The 21,198-nt window shown below is 53.9% G+C and overlaps 9 protein-coding genes across 9 annotated transcripts; 7 read left to right on the forward strand and 2 right to left on the reverse strand.

Annotated features, from left to right (window-relative positions):
* Nucleotides 1–1,652: 1,652 nt before the first annotated feature.
* On the forward strand, nucleotides 1,653–3,720 carry A1O3_08865 (bifunctional purine biosynthesis protein ADE17; the record flags this gene model as incomplete). Its single annotated transcript, XM_007738961.1, has 4 exons — nucleotides 1,653–1,671; nucleotides 1,751–1,877; nucleotides 1,935–3,429; nucleotides 3,565–3,720. 4 exons carry the CDS (start codon nucleotides 1,653–1,655, stop codon nucleotides 3,718–3,720), a joined length of 1,797 nt encoding a protein of 598 aa, XP_007737151.1.
* Nucleotides 3,721–4,819: 1,099 nt separating this feature from the next.
* A1O3_08866 (uncharacterized protein) lies at nucleotides 4,820–6,575 on the forward strand (the record flags this gene model as incomplete). Its single annotated transcript, XM_007738962.1, has 2 exons — nucleotides 4,820–5,806; nucleotides 5,859–6,575. 2 exons carry the CDS (start codon nucleotides 4,820–4,822, stop codon nucleotides 6,573–6,575), a joined length of 1,704 nt encoding a protein of 567 aa, XP_007737152.1.
* A 1,591-nt stretch (nucleotides 6,576–8,166) lies between these two features.
* Nucleotides 8,167–8,993, forward strand: A1O3_08867 (uncharacterized protein; the record flags this gene model as incomplete). The annotated part of the gene is made up of 2 exons (XM_007738963.1): nucleotides 8,167–8,209; nucleotides 8,269–8,993. 2 exons carry the CDS (start codon nucleotides 8,167–8,169, stop codon nucleotides 8,991–8,993), a joined length of 768 nt encoding a protein of 255 aa, XP_007737153.1.
* Nucleotides 8,994–9,991: 998 nt separating this feature from the next.
* Nucleotides 9,992–11,989, forward strand: A1O3_08868 (uncharacterized protein; the record flags this gene model as incomplete). The annotated part of the gene is made up of 1 exon (XM_007738964.1): nucleotides 9,992–11,989. The coding sequence occupies one exon, from the start codon at nucleotides 9,992–9,994 to the stop codon at nucleotides 11,987–11,989; it is 1,998 nt and encodes a 665-aa protein (XP_007737154.1).
* Nucleotides 11,990–12,681: 692 nt separating this feature from the next.
* A1O3_08869 (uncharacterized protein) lies at nucleotides 12,682–14,180 on the forward strand (the record flags this gene model as incomplete). The annotated part of the gene is made up of 2 exons (XM_007738965.1): nucleotides 12,682–13,909; nucleotides 14,035–14,180. 2 exons carry the CDS (start codon nucleotides 12,682–12,684, stop codon nucleotides 14,178–14,180), a joined length of 1,374 nt encoding a protein of 457 aa, XP_007737155.1.
* A 1,022-nt stretch (nucleotides 14,181–15,202) lies between these two features.
* A1O3_08870 (uncharacterized protein) lies at nucleotides 15,203–16,251 on the reverse strand (the record flags this gene model as incomplete). Its single annotated transcript, XM_007738966.1, has 2 exons — nucleotides 15,203–15,595; nucleotides 15,685–16,251. 2 exons carry the CDS (start codon nucleotides 16,249–16,251, stop codon nucleotides 15,203–15,205), a joined length of 960 nt encoding a protein of 319 aa, XP_007737156.1.
* Nucleotides 16,252–16,697: 446 nt separating this feature from the next.
* Nucleotides 16,698–17,318, forward strand: A1O3_08871 (uncharacterized protein; the record flags this gene model as incomplete). Its single annotated transcript, XM_007738967.1, has 1 exon — nucleotides 16,698–17,318. The coding sequence occupies one exon, from the start codon at nucleotides 16,698–16,700 to the stop codon at nucleotides 17,316–17,318; it is 621 nt and encodes a 206-aa protein (XP_007737157.1).
* A 945-nt stretch (nucleotides 17,319–18,263) lies between these two features.
* On the forward strand, nucleotides 18,264–19,700 carry A1O3_08872 (uncharacterized protein; the record flags this gene model as incomplete). Its single annotated transcript, XM_007738968.1, has 1 exon — nucleotides 18,264–19,700. One exon carries the CDS (start codon nucleotides 18,264–18,266, stop codon nucleotides 19,698–19,700), a length of 1,437 nt encoding a protein of 478 aa, XP_007737158.1.
* Nucleotides 19,701–20,073: 373 nt separating this feature from the next.
* A1O3_08873 (uncharacterized protein) lies at nucleotides 20,074–20,946 on the reverse strand (the record flags this gene model as incomplete). Its single annotated transcript, XM_007738969.1, has 1 exon — nucleotides 20,074–20,946. One exon carries the CDS (start codon nucleotides 20,944–20,946, stop codon nucleotides 20,074–20,076), a length of 873 nt encoding a protein of 290 aa, XP_007737159.1.
* Between the last annotated feature and the right edge of the window lie 252 nt (nucleotides 20,947–21,198).

Raw genomic sequence — 21,198 nt, forward strand, 5'->3', positions numbered from 1 at the left:
CGTCGTATACCGCGCTCTGCCAGGAGGACATTAGCCATATCTCCCACGTCAGCGATCCGGGGGGAGAATCCTCGGGCATCAAGGTCCAAAATATGCTGGATAACAGTCTCCTCTTCTAGTTCCGTCAAATTCGTTGAGTTGGCACGGGTATCTTGTCGAGCGCGTCGGCCCTTCATCCTGTTCTGGAGGGTTGCGCGGTTGACTTTATAGATCGTTGCCGCCTGTCGAGCACTGAATTTTGGATTCTGATTGATAGCTTCAATGGCCAACAATACCCTAGTCTCATTAGAAGAGGTTTCCATTATTTGTCGTGGAGAAATCTTGTTGTAAAGTGAGAGGGTCGGCAACTATGTGGGAAGTGGCCAACTCGCTTAGGTGGCCAACTCGCTTATAAACCACGTTAAATATAATACTTATATATAAAGGATATTATAACGTAACTCTTAGCGTTATTATAAAGAAGAAGTCGTATAATACTATCTTTTACGATTTATGAGAGAAATATACGTTATAGCTACTTAATATTAATATTATTTAAGATAAACGCGTTCTTCGTATAGTTATATAAAATACTAATTTGATAGAAGATTATCTAGAAACTATAATAACTAGAGTTCTTTACTCTTAAATATAGTTAATAAGTCTATTAACGTACTCTTAAACAAATAAGCTTTAAGGTTAATAATCTAATCGCGATTTTTAAAAGTCTTTCGATAAGAACGCTTTATTAAGTCTCTTTCTAAGACTCTCTAGTTATTATAAATATCTATTTCGAGTCCTAATTTATCGAAATTCTAGATATCGCTCGTACGAATATTATAAGTCTTAAGAACGCGCTAAAAGTAATTAAAGAAGATTCTTAGAGTACTCGAGAAGATATTCTCTATATATAGGTATTTAATCTTTCGACTTACCTTTAATCGTTTATCTAGTTAACGCTAAAGAAAGCGTATAATCTAGTTATAGCCGACTAAAGAAGGTTCTCTAGAGGCTATTAAGAGAAGCCCTATAAACTCTCGTACCTATATAAAGGTAGAAGAGGTCTCGACGGTATTAAGGTCTATAATCTATCGTACGAGAAGTTACTCTTAAGTATAAGATAAGAGCTATCATACCTCGCGAGCCTATTAACGAGTATTTCCTTCTCTTAATCGACGCGTTAAGGTATAGCGGCTGATATTAAAGGCGGTAGCGGCGGCGTTAAGAGAGGGGTATTCGCCGCGTTCGTACGCGCGAATCGCGTCCTATAGGGTTTACTCGGATATAATAGGTATATTAAGATAGTTATAGAATAATATATACTATAGTTAGTTAAGAACGAGTTGCTTAAAGTTGTAGTTACGCGTGTTAGTGGGTATGATGAACAGTTGTGCATTACGTAGGTTGTGCGTTACGAGGTGGTCCGACTTACCTCGTACGCTGTACCCGTATCCCGGATCCATACTCAATGGTACGGTCGAGCATAGACCATCCAAGTGCAGACTCCACCGTAAAAATTCGTGACCCATTTTCATTTTAATGCCATTACCACCAATTACTACTACCCAGCCTGAACCCCGCTTGGCCTGGCGGTTGGTTACCTATATCCCAAAATTTGTTGCCGACAGAGAACCAGGCCGTCTGTTCAATGAAGACGCCCTGCTTCAGTCACCATGCCCTCGCAGAAAATTGGTATGTCATCCTCTCCCCGGTCCTATACACCCTCCTGCCCCCGTGCCTCGTGCCCAAGTCGGCTGACCATTCCTTCCAGCCATCCTGTCTGTCTATGACAAGACAGGCCTTCTCGATCTCGCCAAAGGTCTGATCCAGAATAATGTTCGTCTCTTAGCCTCCGGGGGCACAGCAAAGCTGATCCGGGAAGCTGGCTTTGACGTCGAGTATGACCTCCTGTCCCACCCAGACATGATCCGCACATTTAGCTGAACCTCTTGTAGAGATGTCTCCGCCATCACCAATGCCCCCGAAATGCTCTCCGGCCGCGTCAAGACCCTCCATCCGGCAGTACACGCAGGTATCTTGGCACGAGACCTCGCTTCGGACGAGAAAGACCTTGCCGACCAGAACATCAACAAAGTCGACTACGTCGTGTGTAACCTGTACCCGTTCAAGAACACTGTTGCCAAGGTCAACGTCACCATCCCTGAAGCCGTGGAAGAGATTGACATTGGCGGTGTCACCTTGATCAGAGCTGCCGCAAAAAATCATACCCGAGTCACCATCCTCAGCGACCCCCATGACTATCCCATCTTCCTGCAGGAGCTCGAGAAGGGTGACATCCCGGCAGAAACGCGGCAGAGGTACGCTCTCAAGGCATTCGAACACACCGCCGACTACGATGCTGCCATCGCCGATTTCTTTCGCAAGCAATATGCCGGGAATGGAGTCCAACAGCTTTCGCTACGCTATGGCGCAAACCCTCACCAGAAGCCTGCTGCCGCCTTTGTTCGAGATGGCAACCTTCCCTTCAAAGTTCTGGGCGGGTCTCCAGGATACATCAACCTGCTTGACTGCCTCAACGCTTGGCCACTGGTCAAGGAGCTCAAGCAAGCACTTGGGCTACCAGCGGCAGCCAGTTTCAAACATGTCTCGCCCGCCGGTGCTGCTATTGGCGTGCCGTTGACCGGCACAGAACGAAAGGTATACATGGTTGATGACATTGACGGGATTGAGAGTTCCGGCCTCGCGCAAGCATATTCCCGCGCCCGCGGTGCAGATCGCATGTCCAGCTTCGGCGACGTCATTGCACTCTCCGATACCTGTGATGTACCGACTGCGAAAATTATCTCTCGAGAAGTTTCTGATGGTGTCATTGCGCCTGCCTACGAACCTGCGGCATTAGAGATCCTCAAGAAGAAAAAGGGGGGCAAGTACCTCGTCCTCCAGATGGACGAGGCCTACGAACCGCCTTCTCAAGAAACTCGGACAGTCTACGGCGTTACCCTCACTCAGGGACGCAACGATGTCAAAATCTCACCCACCAAGACATTCAACTCTGTCATCCGCCCAAAGAATTCCCCCAAATTGTCTGACTCGGCATTACGCGACCTCACTATCGCGACGATCGCCGTGAAATACACACAATCCAACTCTGTCTGCTATGCCTTCAATGGGCAAGTTATTGGTTTGGGCGCCGGTCAACAAAGTCGTATCCACTGCACCCGACTGGCCGGAGACAAGGCTGATAACTGGTGGATGCGCTTCCACGAGCGCACTCTTTCAATATCATGGGCCAAAGGTATCAAGAGACCGGAGAAGTCCAATGCCATCGATATGCTATGTTCAGGCCAAGTGCCACCCCAGAGCGAATTCGAGACCAAGGACTACGAGCGCAGTTTTGCCGAAGGCTCTGTTCCGAAACCGTTCACCCCGGAAGAGCGCCGAGAATGGCTGTCGAAGCTCAGCGAAGTCGCCGTATCAAGTGACGCCTTTGTAAGTGACATTCCCCTACATGGTTTCCTGGCACGCCTCTGGAAGGATTAGATTACCCTCCTCCATTGGCACCCTGTGAACCCTGTTCGTCCCTGTTCCATTCTGGTTGATCGGCTGTAATCTAACTTTCTGCAGTTTCCATTTGTCGACAACGTTTACCGAGCGGCCAGGAGCGGTGTCAAATATATTGCTGCCCCTACAGGTTCGCAGAATGACGGTGCGGTCTTCGATACAGCGGAGAACTTGGGAATTACATTCATTGAGCAGAGCACCCGCCTCTTCCATCACTAGATAGCGGAACTAGCGAACAATTCAAAGAACAGATTTGATTGTTCGGCTTTGGCTCTGCTCTCTGTATGCCGCTTGGTCGCTAGCTAACATCTTCAGAAGTGTCGTGTTGCGAGGTTCTTGACATTAACACAGGGCACGCTTCTCCCTGGATTCCACAAAAATCCTAATTAAATGCTGTCATGTGCCCTGTCCTGTTCAGGCCGCACAATGTCCGAGATGTCGATATATCACTGTCACTGTTTCTGTTTAGAACACTGCCAGTGTGTGATCCCGGAACGGCACGAACACAGAGACCGACCATTAAAGAAAACAACGGTTGAACTGAACTCTCAATTGATTTCGCTTGTCTTGTCTGGGCATGACTCTTCATTAAGGACGCCGGTCTCAGCTTACCGGGCCGTGGATCACGGGCCGGTGAGGGACCTCTTTACTTATCTGATCATGGCCAATCGAATCATGGCAAATCAGGGAAATCAGGCGTGCATACCCCCCAGGGTTGACACCGGCCGGTTTTGCATTTTTGACTCCAGCCACGCTTCTGATCGTTTCTATCGGAAATGCTGGGGCGGACTTAAGAGCGCTGACAATTGGGATGCGAAGATGAAGGTCTCAGAGGATGATGACTTACCGAGCTTAACGGCCATCATCCTACTGAGCGAAGGCGAAGTACTCCGTAGTACAGAGTATACCCTGTATACTCCGTACTGCGAATTTCTGTAAGAAAGCCGCGATTTTGGTTGGTTGATTGGTCAATTCAAAACACACATCATGTAACTTAGTGGTCTTGGCGTCTGCGTTGCTCTTAGTACTACTAGAGTCGAAAGGCTAGACCTATTTTGGCTTAGTCACCCACTAACCACACTCAGGGACGATTTACGGCCTACAGTGTATTTTCGTCCTACGTCCCTATATATCCGTACATAACCCTCCATTCTGCATTCTTCTTGACCCTCGACCCTCTACCCTCCCTGTCCGGCCTATGTTATTGCCCCCTCCAGTACTCCAGTATTTCGCCTCAGACCTTGGGCCTTGCAGCATCATCGCCTAGCTCGCCGCATTTCGTCCTGTCATCCTTTGCTTTGACGTGGAGGCGGAAGCCATGGGTACAAAGCAGCCTCCAGCTGCCCCCGCGCCTCGGGCTCCCGAACTGGATGTTTTAGTAATCACTCCCTTTGACGAGCCGCAAGATGTCCCCGTCGAGGTCGAGAGTGGCACACCGGCCGAATTTGGGCAGCCGCAGCTGAAGACCAGGAGCAGACTCCGGATCACAATGATCTTGATTGCGCTGTACCTGTCCCTCTTCATCGCTGCCCTCGATGCCACCATCGTGGCTACTGCGGTGCCCAAGATCACAGCCGAGCTGCACTCGGCAGCAGGCTACATCTGGATCGGCGGGGCCTACTTGATTGCAAACGCTGCTGCTGCTCCTATCTGGGTCAAATTCTCGGATATCTGGGGTCGCAAGCCCATTCTTCTCGCAGCAGTCGTGGTCTTTTTTGCCAGCTCGATTGTCTGTGCTGCTGCCGTCGACATGCAGATGCTCATTGTCGGTCGCAGCATTCAAGGGGCCGCCGGTGGTGGCCTCATTTGCATGGTCAATGTCGCCATCTCTGACCTCTTCAGTGTCCGAGAGCGAAGCTTGTGGCTCGGTCTGTGTGAGGGGATTTGGGCCCTCAGTGGAGCTGTTGGCCCGCTTCTCGGTGGTGCCTTTTCCCAGAAAGCCACCTGGCGATGGTGCTTTTACTGCAATTTGCCTATCGCCGGCACTGCATTCGTGCTTCTTGTCCCTTTCCTCGACGTCCACAATCCTCGCACGCCAATGGTGGATGGCGTCAAGGCCATTGACTGGTTTGGCTGCATTTCCATCCTTGGAGTCACCGTCATGCTTCTTCTAGGCCTGGACCTGGGCGGGTCCATCTACCCGTGGGGCTCGGCTAAGGTCATCTGTCTGCTTGTCTTCGGTGCCTTGCTGGTCCTCGTTTTCATTTACAGCGAGAAGAAGCTGGCCAAGTATCCTGTCATACCATTGTCCCTCTTCGGTACGAGGAACATTGCCACATTGCTTGTGACCTTTTTCCATGGCATGGTAAGTTGAACCTAACTCTATCGAGCTGCAGCGTGACTAAGACCACGGACAGGTTTTTATTGCTGGCGAGTACTATCTGCCTCTGTACTTTCAAAGTGTCAAGGAGGCATCCCCCCTTCTTTCGGGTGTTTATCTGGTACCATTGGTCGTGGCCACGGCCGGAACTGGTGTCATCAACGGCATCGTCATACATCGAACAGGCCAATATCGACCTTCGATGTGGCTGGGCACGGTCCTGCTGACCTTGGGAACTGGCCTCTACATTCTGCTGGGCCCCGACACCTCCATTGGCACCATCGTCGGTATTGAGATCATTGAGGGAATCGGCTCTGGCCTTCTTTTTGAACCGCCGCTGATTGCCATCCAACAGGGGGTCGACCAAGACGAGGTCGGCACGGCCACTTCAACACAAAGCTTCATTCGGAGCATGGCGTTGTCTCTGGGCGTCATTGTCGGCGGCATCGTCTTCCAACAGAGCATGGATCTTCGAAGATCTTCCCTGATTGAAGCTGGTCTGCCAGCCTCTCTTGTGGAGGCCCTCCGCGGCAAGAACGCTGGTGCCAACGTCATGGTCGGGCACACACTCCCCCCAGCTCAAAGACTTGCCGTCAAAGAGGCTTTTGCTTGGAGCATCCGGAATATGTTCATCATGTTCACCGCTCTGGGTGCCCTGGGGATCATTTCGAGCATGTTTGTGACCACAAGCAAACTCTCGAAGGACCACCGAGAAACCATCACTGGGCTCAAAAGGGCGGATGCAGAATCCTGAATGGCTTTCTTGTTACGCCGCTAGCTAGCGACTTGGGCACCGGAGACCGGCTGATTACACTCTGCGCAATTCAACATGTGCTGAAAGTACCGACCGGCAGCGACTACGATAGCAACAGTCCACATCTAAGTTTTATCACCCAGTCTCAAAATGCACCGACTCTCCTCAACTTAGGCGCCACAACTTGCAAGGGCTCGGTGATGCTTAAGCACCGTCAACAACAGCACCCCCTCCTTTGGGTACGATGTATCCAGATATATAGATCGGTGATGCTCCAACACCGTTACCAACAGCACTCGGTCACTCTAGACATTGATTCAGGGGCAAGTACAGCTGTACTCCCACACATACGGTGAGCTTCCCACCGTCAAAAAACCAGCAAGTCTTGTCATGTAGTCCAACATGTCCAGGTGCCTGGATGATGCGGTGAGCTTCCCACCGATAACAACAGCAAACAGTCACCTACATGGTGACTTGAGAATGACAATGTTTGCAATCTATCCCGGTGAGCTACGCACCGTCATCAACAGCACCATCTTCGAGTTTTGGCCAGATGTTGGTTGCGTGGGTAGCATGCTCGGTTAATCTGGCTCCCATGCCAGCAACTGACTTCGCAGCATGTGGTGTTCTGGTCTTTTCTACTAACTTCTAGTTGTATGTCTCTACCGGGGCATTCAATTCCATGAGCATATACTGTAAAACAAGAAAGGTGAGTGGGAGGCTAGCGGCGATGAAGGGCATAGTTCTCACGTGGACTTGATCACTATCAGGCCCTCCTCAGGTGCCCTCAGACGTTATTACTGATGGGAAAGAAGCCTTAGGAGCCTGCAACAGCCCGAGGGCTTGAGATATCCCGTCTACTGTAATAGCTATATGAAACTGATGACTTATCAAGGCTCGATCTACCGGTACCTAGACATTCTCATGCTTTGTCTTAGTTGATGGCTTGCTACTGTATGTCAGACCTACTGTAATATGGAATACCAGGCAGGTGCCAGGCAGGCCGATGCGACAGCCTAAGGACCCTGAGCCTCTGGGCGGCACCGAGACGGTACCTGGTATGCATGCGCTCCGTACTGTATGTCCAACATTGGCGGGTATAGGTGCGCAAGGTACTGTAAGTCCGGGGGCCCTTAGGCACCTTAGGCACCTTCCTTAGCCCCTAAGCCTCCTTGGCCTCCTTGGCCTCCTTGGCCTCCTTGGCCTCCTACATAAGTCCCCGAGCCCCTAAGCCCATAAGCCTAAGGACCCCATCGAAGTCCTAGTTTGGACCTAACACTCAAGCAAGATATGTTCTTGGAGCTCACCATCCTCGCAGTGGCTGACTTCTGACTCACCCTCTCATCGCTCTTTGACTCGGATTAACAACAGGGACTGTACTGTGCATAGCCGTCACTCTGCTGGACCTCTAACACGCGGATTCAGCTGTATGAATACGGCTCTTTGAACTGGAAAAGTCACACTGAGTCACCGTCGAGTTGATTCGCACTCGGTGTTGGGCGACGCTTCCAGTTGCAGGCAAAGAAATACTGTATATACAGTATCTATGTTGAATAGCCTGAGGGCTGGGTTCCGAGCCAGGCCAGCAACCATGCACACCTTCACTAGGGCTACTGATGGCCTTAGCCCCCAAAGTAAGCCTCTTATCTGAACTCGTCGACGTACAGTAACCTCCATACTAAACAGCGCACAGCAAAGTGGCACCAGGGCATCGGCCACGCCGTCTCTACGCCGCCAGGACGTCGGCCTGCCAAAGTTACGTTGAAAGGCAAGACCGTGACGGCCAAGCCATTGGTTCCCGAGCATGCGGGCGAGCTCTATAGCCTTGTCGAAGGGGAGGACAACGGTCACCTCTGGACATATCTGTCCGACGAGCCATATGCATCTCTAGAAAGCTTCACAGAAGCGGTCACGGCGAAATCGCAATCCGCAGATCCGTTGTTCTTCGCCGTGGCCAGCAATGAAACTGAAAAGCCGGTCGGATGGGCGTCGCTGATGCGCATTGACGAGAAGAACCGGGTGGTGGAAGTCGGGCACATCTTGTTCTCGCCATTGTTGCAGCGCACCAAGGCGGCCACCGAGGCCATGTATCTCCTGGCAAAGCATGTGTTTGAAGACCTGGGCTACCGCAGGTATGAGTGGAAATGCGATAATCTCAATCTCCCTTCCAAGCGTGCTGCTGTGCGCTTGGGCTTCACCTTCGAAGGAGTCTTCCGACAGCACATCATCTACAAGGGGAGATCGCGTGACACCGCCTGGTTCTCCATGATTGATACTGACTGGCCCATCGTCAAGGCTGGGTTGGAGGCATGGCTGGATGATGCGAACTTTGATAAAGCTGGGCAGCAGGTGCGCCGACTGGAAGAGCTTCGAGACACTCTCGGCAACCAACGAGGCCCGGTTGTTTTGGAGTTATGAGGCAGGATATACGCATGTTGTGTTAGACGGGGTCGCTTTGTTCGAGGAGTTCTCGCAAACTGGTGCGGGTTCTTCTCTGTAGCACCCAGATACATCTAAAGACGGGGGTCTCCGTTGTAGATAATAGACGATGGGAGCCCTAATGGCGAAGAACCAATTACTCTGATGCCCCTAGTTGTCTCATCTCCTCCACCGGGTCTGTCTCTGCCCTTGCCCGTCTGTAAGTGTGGTGACTGGCCGAGTCTTCTGGCTTTATACTTTATCTTGGAACAAAGTGCAGGTGCTTGTTTGCTGGCTGTTTGCCGTCCTGGTCTGTCTTGCACCTCCCTCCGTCTCCACCACCAACAGGTAAGACAGACACTACTACACATACTATACATACTGTATGTAGAGCCCGCAGGCACCTCGACGCTTGAGCAGGCTTCACCGAGCCCGCAGCCCGCAGCCAGCAGCAAGCAGCAGGCATTGGAGAGGCTGAGACATCGTTCGATCGTTTGCTGGCTCCAAAACCGGAGCGGCACTAAGCTCTTTTCGGAAGGAAGGCGCACAACGGGCAGAGCCACCTCGCCTCGTCGTCTCTTGTCTCGCCGTTTCTTGTCTCTTGTCTTGTCGTCCAGCCGCCATCTCGTCGCGCGAGGATCTGCCTACGCTGTGCCGCCCATCCAGAGATCAGACGCAGCCAGACCGCACCTAGGCCCGACTGATGCTGAGCCCGGGGCTGGCTTCGCTCTTCCGGATGCGGCTTTGGTGATTCCGAACTGGCCATGTCCTTGGAAGCCCAAGCCCAAGCACACCTACGGCGGCCAGCAACCCCTTCGACGCGCCTACGCACCTACCGCAAGCGCCTGGAGGCTTCTGCCTCATCCACGAGCTCGATCAGTCGCAGTCCGACGCTCTCGCCCACCGACAGCCATCCCTCCACGGATCTCGCAACCTCCGTTGGCGATCCTGATGGTTCCCTGGGAGCTTCGGCTCCGCGAACTGTGTCATCCGCCACCATGAGTTCCAAGTCTACAGCTCCAACCTCCTCCCCGGCCGAAGACTCTGCCCACCGACGAGCCTCAGGCCGCGTTAGGAAACCGACCGCCAAAGCCCAGGCACTGGACGGCGGCAAAACCTACTCGCCGCCGCTCTCAGACACCATCGTGGTTAGTTCACCCTCGGTTCCCAGGCACCGCCCTCATCGTAGGGAGCCGTCAACCACTCCAGGGACCATCACCGAGACTTCCCAGGAAGCTTCATTGGAACCGCCAACCCCGGAGACTCCAGCTGTAGGCCGAGTCAATGGGACCACGCCGCCGCCTAAAGCGGAAGACGGCCAGGATGAGGTTGAGATTGCCGCCACAAAGTCATCGCCTCGCCGAGTGTCGCGACGGGAAAGGAAACCCACTGCCAAAGTATTGTCGACCTCCCCAACGGCTCACAAACGCCCGGCGCCTCCTGCTGATGCTCAGGAGGCTCCTCCTCGCAAGTCTGCGAGAATCTCGTACAGTGGGGCCAAAGTCCCATCAAAGCTCCGCTACTCTATATCATCCTCACACAACGAACCCGACGATGCCGAACAGGTCGACATCATCGACACTCCGCCCAGCAAAAAGTCCAAGGTTGTCGTCTTGAAAACCACGCCCACCAAAGCGGATGATGCGAGAGAGGCCGAGATCCCGGAAACCCCGATCCAGAGGAAGTCTAAAGTGGTGGTACTGAAGTCTAAGAGGCTGTCCGAAATTCTCGAGCCCAGTCGACGCCGCAGAGTGGACGACTCTGGTTCCAAGGCACCTAGGAGAAGATCAAGGCGTCACCCGAAGCCTGATCAAGCCGCTTCGGCCAACACGGTGGTTGCACGGGACGAGCCCAGAGCGGAAGCGTCATGTGGTCTGTCCTGTCTTCCTCCTTGGTCTCGACTTCTCGCCTTTGCCGAAATCGCCAAACTGATGCCGGATTCGAATGATGAAGAAGAGGTCGTGCCTGGAGGCGCCCAAGACTGGCGCTCATACACCAAGAACTGGTGCCAGTGCAACAACCTCCCGCCTCTTCCCACCCACCACCACCAGGTCAATACCAACGAACTTGCACGAGCCCTTCTACCAAACACAGTCTCTCGAGGCACCAAACTGGACCCGATTGATCTGACCGAGCCCGCCGCGGCCGAGACGCAGCTGCTCTCGCAACCGGTCAATACCATTCTCCGAGCGACGGATGCCGAGAAATTGTCGAAACTCTTCACAAGCCCGACCAATGTGGATGCCACGCGAGGACGCTACGCTACTCCTGCAACAGGCAGCCTACGCACTGCGAGCGACTTTGGAACTCTAGCAAGCAATGGATCTGTACAACGACGGCTCGGCGTCAACGAATATGCAAATGGTCTCTATCAACAGCCGATGCCCTCGTCCGAGCCGGCTAAGCGAACATACGAGGAACGCCTCCGGGATGACCACAAGGCATTGACGGACATTCGCAAGCGAGCATCCGCCCAGGGAATAGCATGGAGTTTTAATATGACTTTCGATGACATTCATGCCTTGCTGATGGAGGTCGAAGATCGCCAACAGGAGCAAGAATGGCATTATCACCCACAGGCAGCAGGGCCCGATCATGGCATGCACGGCCACGAGTATCAAGTTGGAGAGAGCAATGGCTCGCCCAGCGGATTTGGCCTACTACTTCCGGCCCGAGCGACACCTACGGTTCAGCCGCCAACCAAGAGCACCCGGAAACGACAGAGAGACAGCTGGATCAATTACTCTTCTACCAACGGGACGCCCGAGATCTCTCAAAGACTGGAGAGCCCAAACGCGGTCAGCTTCGTGGAGGACTACGATCCGGCCACTTCTCAACCACGGCGGCTTTCTTCACCAAGCCGGCCGAAGAGTTCGCGGTTCCGAGTGGACCCCCGAGGATTGCTGGGGGAGTCACCGGGCCCAGGGACCATCATCAACATCGACGACCGCAAGAATGGTGCGGGTAGAGCGTCGCGGCGGTCGCGAGGGTACTAGTAGTGATGAGGCTGGGAGTTTTGAAGGTCAAGCGACACCAACACCTTTTTCTTTTGTTTTGATGGTCTTTGTTTCTGCCCGAGGAGAGGGACCAAAAGTAATCCATGGATAGAAACGCGGGCCGGAACGTCCCTCTAAGTTTTATACGAGGCATAGCGGGCTGGGCTCGAACGAGGGTGTACAATAGGAGCATGTTTCTGCAGCTTTGTCCTTAGCGGTGATTAATGAATGAGCAAGCCAGCCGGCGAATGTTTCCCCTGGACAATGGACATGCTTGCCGGGTACGGATACAGTAGTACGGTACTTAGCTGTGTATAGGTAGGCACGGATACTCCGTACAGCGTGTAGCGTTTGGACGAAGATGACACAGTAAGCGGGTTCCAGGATGTGTGTAGGGCAGACCCCCTGAACGATGTTGTTCTGGGCGATGTGAGCTGCGGTTGTTGTCTGCTGTCTGCTGTCTGCTGTCTGCGCTGCGCTGCCCCGCTGCCAGACCGCGAAATTGCCTTGGGCTTAAGGACCCTAATAATTAAGACCCCGGCTCAAGGCTACGGCGCTTTTCTCCCTCTACGCGTCGAGCCTCTCTCACGCGTTACAGTGGCAATCAGACTCAGGGATCAGTCCTCCAACGCACACAGTTCAATTCCCTGGGTATACGCAGACCTCCTGGTTCGTGGATACAGCCCTTGAGCATGTCGGCAGAAGCCACCCCCAAGAAAAGAGGCCGCCCGCCCAAGAAGGCCGCCGCCAGTGCCACCGCAGCAGACAATGTCATTGTGATCGAAGCGCCCGTGCCGAAACCCCGGGCAAAGGCCGCCTCGGCCAAGAAGTCGTCGTCGTCGGTGTCGTCGGCGACACGAAAGGCTGCCGACCTTACAAAGGACAATGTTGTTGTTGACGCAGTGCCGGCTGTCCAGGCCACGTCGTCCACCAAGGCGAGAACGGCGAAGGGCTCCTCCACATCCTCGTCCTCGTCCACATCTCCAGCAGCAGAGACCATTGAGCCGTCAGCGACGAAACAGCCAGTGGTGAACTTGAAATCCAAGAGTCGCAAAGCCTCTACCACTGGCAATGTGGAAGAGCCTGCTATTGCATCGACTCTCAAAAAGTCAAAGTCAGTTCACGCAACGCTGGCGACGGCAGCAGCAGCAGAGTCCCCGGCGGTTGGTCGGCCAGATCTGAGACCCTCTATGTCGCTGTCCAAGATCTTGCAGCAGGCCAAGGCATTCGCGAAAACCTCGACTGAAGTGCACGACGCTGCCTCGCAGCTCGTACAAGATCGGGAAGCTGTGCACGTCTCTCGCCGGCAAGAACTTCAGCAGCAGAAAGTGGCCGAAGAGAGCGTTTCGCGGCGACCTCCTGTCGAAGGTATAATTGCTACAACAACAGCCCCGAACGAATCCGAGATCACATCAGCAGCCTCAGAACCACTAGCAAAACCACATCTAGCAACAGCGGCCCCAACGGCCACAGCCTCGCGTCTCGACGGACCATTCAACAGCAATCCTTTGCCATCAGTTCAGATGCCGCCGCAGCCTCCCCCTGTGGTGGCAGCCATCTCCGGCTCCAGCTCCAGCTCCTCCGGCAAGCATCGATCTCCCGCTGTTGCCGTTGTCACCCCTAAATACGTTCTTCCTAATTCTACCGTCGCCGCCCTGGCTGCTCGCAATGTCCACTCCCAAAGACCTTCAGGGTCGTCGTCGACACACGGGCCAACCCTCCCCCCAGCTTCGTCAAGGAGGTCCCAACAAGGATTGGGAGTCGGATCAGCTAACGAGCCACGCCGGCCACGCCCAACGGAAATTCCGCTCGAGCAGCTCAAGAAAGACCCGCAGTTCCGTGCGCTCTCGAGACGCTGGACAAGTCTCATGGTCGCGCTGCCGTTTGCGATTGTAACCAGTTATTTCCTGTGGCAGAGATGTAAGTGCTCTCTGATTCTCACATCTCCCCTTTTCGTTCCAAATCCAACAAGCCATCAATTTTGGCGGCTGTAGTTCGCTGGTTGATTTCTGTACTGACGGCTTCTCGCCTGTTTCTCTGTTCAGATGAGGAACATCAGGCCTATCTCCAATCCAAAGAGGCCAAGAAGATTCTGGGCTCAGCAAAGTCGGAACCAGCGGCGCCAGAAACAGCTGCGTCGACTTCAACTTCCGCGTCGTCGGCGACGACACCAGGGTCACCGCGAGTATAGAGCCCAACGTTCGCGCCGAATCTTTTCCAGGCTGGCCGTTCCACGACCCTGCTCTCGTCTCTGTCAATGTACAACGTGTCGTCCAGGGCTTCCACAACCTTCTGGTATGACTCAGCCTGTCTCGACTCGATTCTCGTGCAACAAGCGAGTTTGGGGCTCGTTGTCGGTCTATGAGGGAAGATCCCAGTGCATGCGGAATCCATATCTACCGAGAAGGCCCTAGCTACTGGCTCTGCGGATATTCTCGGTCAATCATGACCATATCCCAGCTTACCAGTGCATTAAATCTTCTGTCTTGCGTCCTCCAGCACCTGCCGCTCCAATATCCGTGGGCCTGGCAAGTTGATGCAGGTCTCTGCGATCTATTCATTACAATGGGACAGTACGAGTCCGAAGTCGACTGGCACGCGTTTGGGCATCTCATTTCTTCCGCTCCAGAGTGTCTTGATTATTGTGAATCATTAGGTTACCTACTGGAACCATGGCGCGAGTCATATCATGGCATGGCACGTCGGTGCAGGAGCTTTGCTGGATATCCCGCCCAAAGAAAGCAAGAAAGTAAGAAAACACAGCCAAAACGCATGGGAAGGTCTGTGTACTCCATGGATATGGACGTGGACATGGACATGGACATACCTAGGTACATATCATAAAGCAAATAGAAACATGCCAGTGGGCAGACATCAATCAGTATGAGCATCATCATCATGTTCATGTCATTTCATACTCAAACTCATACCGGGCTGCAGTGGCATGGTATCCATTGATGCTGTCTTCTGGACTCGGGGGGCATGCAGTGCAGTAGCGTCGGCATCAGCATCAATCCCCTTTTGCTATGCCATGCCGTATTCTAGTATCGTCAATGCTCTACTAGACCACCCAGTGTAGTATCGTCAGTTCTTTCTCGTCCGCACCCAATGCATCATCACGGCATCATACGCCCCAACACACCTGCACCTTCGGCATCCTCCCCACGCGCACTCACAGCTTACTGTCAAAGGCACAAGTGCCCCCACGCACACTCACAGCTTACTCTCAAAGGCACAAGTGCCTTCCCAGGCATCGCCGGCCTCAAGTCTGGTCCATGAACTGACGGTACCAGGCTCGATGCATAAATACCTCTTCCAACCATCCTTGGGCTCGAAGTCGCCCATGGCCTTGATCTTGTCCACCCACCCGTTCCACACCGTCACGTCGGGCAGACCGTCGCGCGTCACCACGAATCTCTCGGCCCCATCCTCCGTTACCACCAGCGGCACCAACGTATTGTCTTTCAGGGAAGGAGGCGTATATACTCTATCGGTCTCGGACGAAAAGGTCAAGGAGGGCGAGGATTCGGTGAATGTCTGGGCGGACCGGACCTTGTCGACGTACGGAGAGGACTGGAGGCCCTTGACTGCGGTTTTGCTAATGTCCTGTGCAATTCGGTGGTGTCTTGTCAGTCATGAATGGCCTTTTGTTTTCTGTATGTCGACCCACTGCAGTTTGGGTGTGGTAATCTTACCTTGACGGCCAAATACGTATGGAACAAAGCCTGGAAGTCGAACGGTTGGTCGCCCTTGTTCTGCACGTGCAGCTGGCACTCCAGCGAGTTCTTCTCCAGCGTGACACTATAGACGAGCCCGAACTCGTAGGGCCACTTGCGGCGCACGGCCTCGTCGAGCATGGAACTGCTCAGGCCAAAGTCCAACTTGACACTGTTGTCGGCCTTGCGGCCCTGGCTCTCGCTGCTGCTCTTGCCCAGGAACTCCCAGTAGCTGTTCCTGGCGAAGCCGTGCTGTGCCAGTTGGCCCGTGGCGTGCGATTTCGGAGGAGGTCCAAACACCGGGAACACCAGCGGGATGCCGCCACGGATGGGTTTCGATCCGTCCAGCGCCGCCGCCTGCGACACGAACAGCTGCTCCTCGCCGTTCGCCGTCTTCCACGACGTCACCGTCGCCCCGTACAGGTACACCGTCACCGCATCGCCACTGGGTAACCGCGCTGTGAGCACGTTGTCGCTCAAATCTACGACCGGCTGGGCAATCTGTGGCGAGACTGGCAGGGAGGCGGGTTTGTTCTTGCGTTCCATGGTTTGGTTTGGTTTGGGTCGAAGCGGTGGGTGCAGGGAACTGGCTGCTTTCGGTTTTGGTATATTCAGTTTCCCTTGGGGGAACCACGGCGGCCAGGAGAGCGGAACTCCTGTCACCTTCAAAGTCGGCTTCTCCCAAGATCCCGAGGGTGACTGACGCTTGATTGACATGCGAGACAGTGGTGTCGGTGGAGGTGTTACGGATACTGTTACAGTGCGCACTGATACCTGACCCTATTGGCCAAACGGGCTCCAAAACGCAGTCAACTACAGTTAGTGGTTAGACATCTCTAATTTACATCATCGTCCTACATTATGCCTCCCACCAGTGCCTTGCCTTCTGTTTCTTGCCAAACTGAACCGTGGGCTCTGTTGTCTGATTTTTCGGCGAGTCTTTTGCTTGACTAAACTAATACAACCGCCGCACATTGCTCGCCGCACACCGGATGGGCTCCTCCAGTTCCAAAGTCGCAGGCAGAGCCGCCGGGGCAGCTCGCCGTCAATATCCATCCACGTCTTCCATCACGAACACCGGCCCTTCGACGTCCAATGCACCTCTGAAATCCACGAACCCAGCCCCGGCCCCGGCCCCGGCCCCGGCCCAGGTCCAGGTCCGTCCCAGTCCAGCAGCCTCGCCTCCTGCGGCAGAGAGGTCTGAACAGATCGATCTCGACGGACGAGATCCTCAATTCGACTCCGTCCTGCGCAGCTTAGGCCCCGCGAAACCGGCGTCAACCTCGGAGGACCGACCAGTCGAAGATGCGTTTCCCACCTCCAGCCAGCCCATGCAGCAGGGCCGCAATATTTTCCCCACCTCGGCCCAGAACCCTGCCATTATGCTCGTCCAGGCACGCGAGAGGATCAACAGACGCTGGGAATCCGAATTGGACAACCAAGGAAGACGCGGCTTTGCGGGTAGAACGGTCGTGAGTGCAAAGGATGTGAAAGAGGCTTTGGCTCTGCGAGACGAGGCGGGAAAGTCTTCCAGCGAGATCGAAACCCAATTAAGCTTGAAGCCGGGCATCTTGGATCAGTTGGTTCCTCGACGAGTGGTTGCAAATGCTTGACGCCTATATCGAACCGTCATGCATCACGTTCCTCATATTATCTCGTCGTCAGGGTCTAGTTACGACTGCGGCGGTCGATGGCCGTTCCTATTCTGGACGAACCCGTGTTCTGCTGTGGTGCCGACTCTCAAACGAAGAATAGCTGTCAATTGCCATAGCCGCTCTGGCCTCAAAACTCAATGGACACCGAAGACACCGTTTTTGACGTCTGGATGTGGTGGCTCAATCCAGTCAGCTGCATGACGCGGATGCTACTTTGTATGCACCAATTGTGGTGGAAGAGGGTTCACATGATACATAAATGCCATGGTCTTCTTCATGAGTGCATTGTGGTCTCGCCAAACTCCCGAACGAAACGCTGATGGCCAGAAGGAGATAGTCGTGCCTTGCAGATGGGTTGCAGCCTGAAAACGGTACTCTCCCACTTACTGGGGCTGGTCCTTTGTCTCTCATCTACCGTTTGCTGCTGAATCCCAGGGTCTTTCTTCAGCCACTCCAAGGTGCCTATCAGGTCTGGACCGACTGCCTATCAAGGTCGCAGCTGGGCCCAAGACAGTGAAGCCTGACGGTCACTCCATGGGGCGTTGTTTGCTATCGTCTAGCAATGCTCTCAGTAGTCAGGCACTCTCAAAGCGAACTCCTTTGTCAGTTCTTTGTTTTTCGGGTTGGACCAAAGATTTACTCTTTAACCAAACAAAGTCGATTACAAGGCCCCTTGTTCGACACTCCAGTCTGCTTTGCACCGTTATTGTTCTGATGGAACAAGGCTGTACTCGGATGAGGCAGACGATCGAATCTATTTTTCTATATATATTATTATATTCCACTCAGACTCAGTAAAAGCATCCTTCCATTCAAACTCCAGGAAAGCTCAACAGTCCGAGAAAAAAAGAACCGTCCAATCACAGCGGGTAAGATCCCATTAACTCCCTCACTACAATCGTTATGGCGACTAAATTGCCCATCACCTTTGGTGTGGAAATTGAGTTTCTGTTCGGCATTGACAATGTACAGCTTGCTTCCAATCCCGCCTACGACCACCTTCGCGAAGAAAACGCCATCATCCACGATGATGACCAGATCGATGAAATAATACTATGTATGGACGTTTGCGATCCCGCTCGAAAGGATATTGAAAGAATCTTCCAGGCAGCTTCTGTGTTTCGCCGCAAGGGGGTTGATCTGCTGGTCAGATCCGAGCCAAAGACGGATGAGGAGGATTTCAGTCGCTGGGCTTTGACGCGAGAGGAAATGGTCCGTCATCCTCAGTCAGATTTGGAGTTGTCGGCTTTGACAAACGGCAAGTTTCTCCGCCGCAACAACTGTGTTTTCTCCGGTCTGGAACTGGTCAGCCCGATCTTGCGGTTGCCTGAGATGACTGACACCGGCCTCGAACTCAATGGACTCGCGGAGGTCAACAAATTCCTCAGCCACGTGACAGAGGAACAAGGTGGGCCATGCTTCGTCAATGCCGTGCCGGAAAACTCCAGCGTCCATGTGCACATCGGGGTCCCGCCGACGGCCGACGGCGCCTCGGTCGACATTCCCTTGGATGTCTTGAGGCACCTGGCATGGATCTGCCTCGCGTTTGAGGATGCCATCACTCTTCTGCATCACCCCGAACGGCACGGCTACCGCGACACCAAAATCTGGACCAATGCCCAGCCCAATCGAGTGTTTTTGGGGAGGAACGATCCCACGCATTCGCTCCACGCCTGCGCCGAGGGACCGGCCTGGGTTCCACAAGAAGAGTTTATCAAAATCTTCAATTTCGAGTACTGCGATGACCGAATTGATCGGAGACTGCTGAAGGAATTGCTGTGCACCAGGATGGGCAACCTGTACGGCATGCCGACGGGAAAAACCTTTGTCAATTTTGCCAACATTGTCCCGCTTGCAGGGGATCCGGCGGAGGCCAAGAAGACGATCGAGTTCCGGCAGCACCATGGTACGCTCTCGGTCGAGGACATTGACGAGTGGGTTCTGTTTGTGACGGCGCTGGTGCGCGCCGCGGAGCGCAAGGCCAACGAGGCCCCGTGCCAGAGAGATCTGCCCGCTCCGTTCATTCAGAAGGTGATCGAGAAGCAAGGTGACTATTCGAAGCAATTACTGACTTTCGAGCAGGCTTGGAAGTATCCCGGCATCCTTTGGGACAAGCAGCGTTCTCTCAAAGAGTTGTTCGACCTGATGGACTTGCCTGTCGATCGGCGCCGGTATTGGTGGGATAGGGCCCGAAGATTCAGATCCGCCGAGTTCGAGCTGTATCGGCACAAGAGCACTTGCGACTCACCGTGCAGCAAGTCTCCCATCAGAGACTGTGTAGGGTGGGAGGATGGGGAGCTGGCTCTCCCGCCCTGGGATATCTGTATGCGGGACACATAGGCACATGGTAATTCTCAGGTTTGTGAGAAGGAACATCAACACCAATACCAACACCAACATCAACACCAACATTAACACTAACTTCAACACTATCTTCAACACTAACTTCAACATCAACACCAACACCAATATGGGCATCTTGATAGCAAGGTACCAGCAGTACAATGGATAGATTCAGCGCTGGACGCAATACCAGTACCAGTACCAGTACCAGTATCAACCATTTCCAATGTTGAGGTGCAGTCATGCCTCGATCATGAGATATTGTCCATCAGAGTAACTAGTCAAAGGTCTCTCTCTCATTCTCAAGACAGCGGTTTGGGCCATTACTGTTTCTTTGCTATCCGACTTGAGCATGATTTTGACTCCCGTTTCACAACTTCGCCGTGCCTCCGCCTCCGCCGGGATGCTGCTTCCCCGCCAATAAATCCTCGACTTCGATCTCACTCGTGCACAAAATAAACGTATCCTCCAACGCAGGGACGCGATATCCGAGGTTGACGGCCTGGTAGTCGTGGCTGGCGAGCATGTCTGCGAAATGCAGGATGGACGGGTACGACGCCAGGGCGAATTCATCCCAGGCAGCACCAGCACCAGCAGTACCGGATTTTTGGTCAGATTTTTGGTCAGGTTGAGATGTGTGGGCTGTCGCGACCACATTCCCCACGAGCTTGGCGACACCACCACGCCTGCGGCCAATGGATTCGGCGAAGGCCTTGCCGTAACGTAGATACGACGGCTTCAAGCCCGGCCGGAAGGCCAACAGGTTCAACATGGACAACGGGCTCTTACCGGCGCGGGTGGCGGCGAACCCACGGATCCAGCCAGCCAGCTCACGAGACAGCTCGAGCGTCTGGGCGGTGTCACCAAAGCGAGGCTGATCCAACGCCCCGGTCAACGGCGGCACGGACGCCGCGTCGGGATGCAATATGGCCGCGTTCGTGCGGGCGAAGTCGCTCGTCAGTCGCGACGGAATCCCCGTCGTCACCGTCCAGTGGCCTTCGACCTGCGCTGCCACCGAGGCTGGGAGCGCCGCCGTGTCCGCGCCCAGCAGGATCACCAGGAGGTCCCATGGCTTCGGGGGCGAGAGGAGTGCGTGCACGTCGTTCTTGCTGGGCGTGATGATCCACCGCACCACTTTGCTGACCACCAGCGTTTGCAAGCCTGTCGATCGGAGCGAATCGATAAACGATGCGATGCTGCTGCTTGCCGTCAGCGAGATGAGGTGGATGGTTGCGAGAGGCATTGTTGGAGATGCAGTTGGTCAACGGCTGTTGGCTGTTGGCTGTTGCAGTTGGTCAACGACTGCTGGCTGCTGGCTGCTGGCTGCTGGCTCTTCTTGAGCACCAACAACACCGTTGTTCCTTCCAGCCAGGAGCAAACGCAGATGGATGAATGGGATGGTGGCCTGTATGTGGCCTGTATGTGGCCTGTATGTGGCCTGTATGTGGCCTGTATGTGGCCTGTATGTGGCCTGTATGTGGCCTGTATGTGGCCT

This window comes from Capronia epimyces (assembly GCF_000585565.1).
Source record: "Capronia epimyces CBS 606.96 chromosome Unknown aczIQ-supercont1.8, whole genome shotgun sequence".
Taxonomy (NCBI): Eukaryota; Fungi; Ascomycota; class Eurotiomycetes; order Chaetothyriales; family Herpotrichiellaceae; genus Capronia; species Capronia epimyces.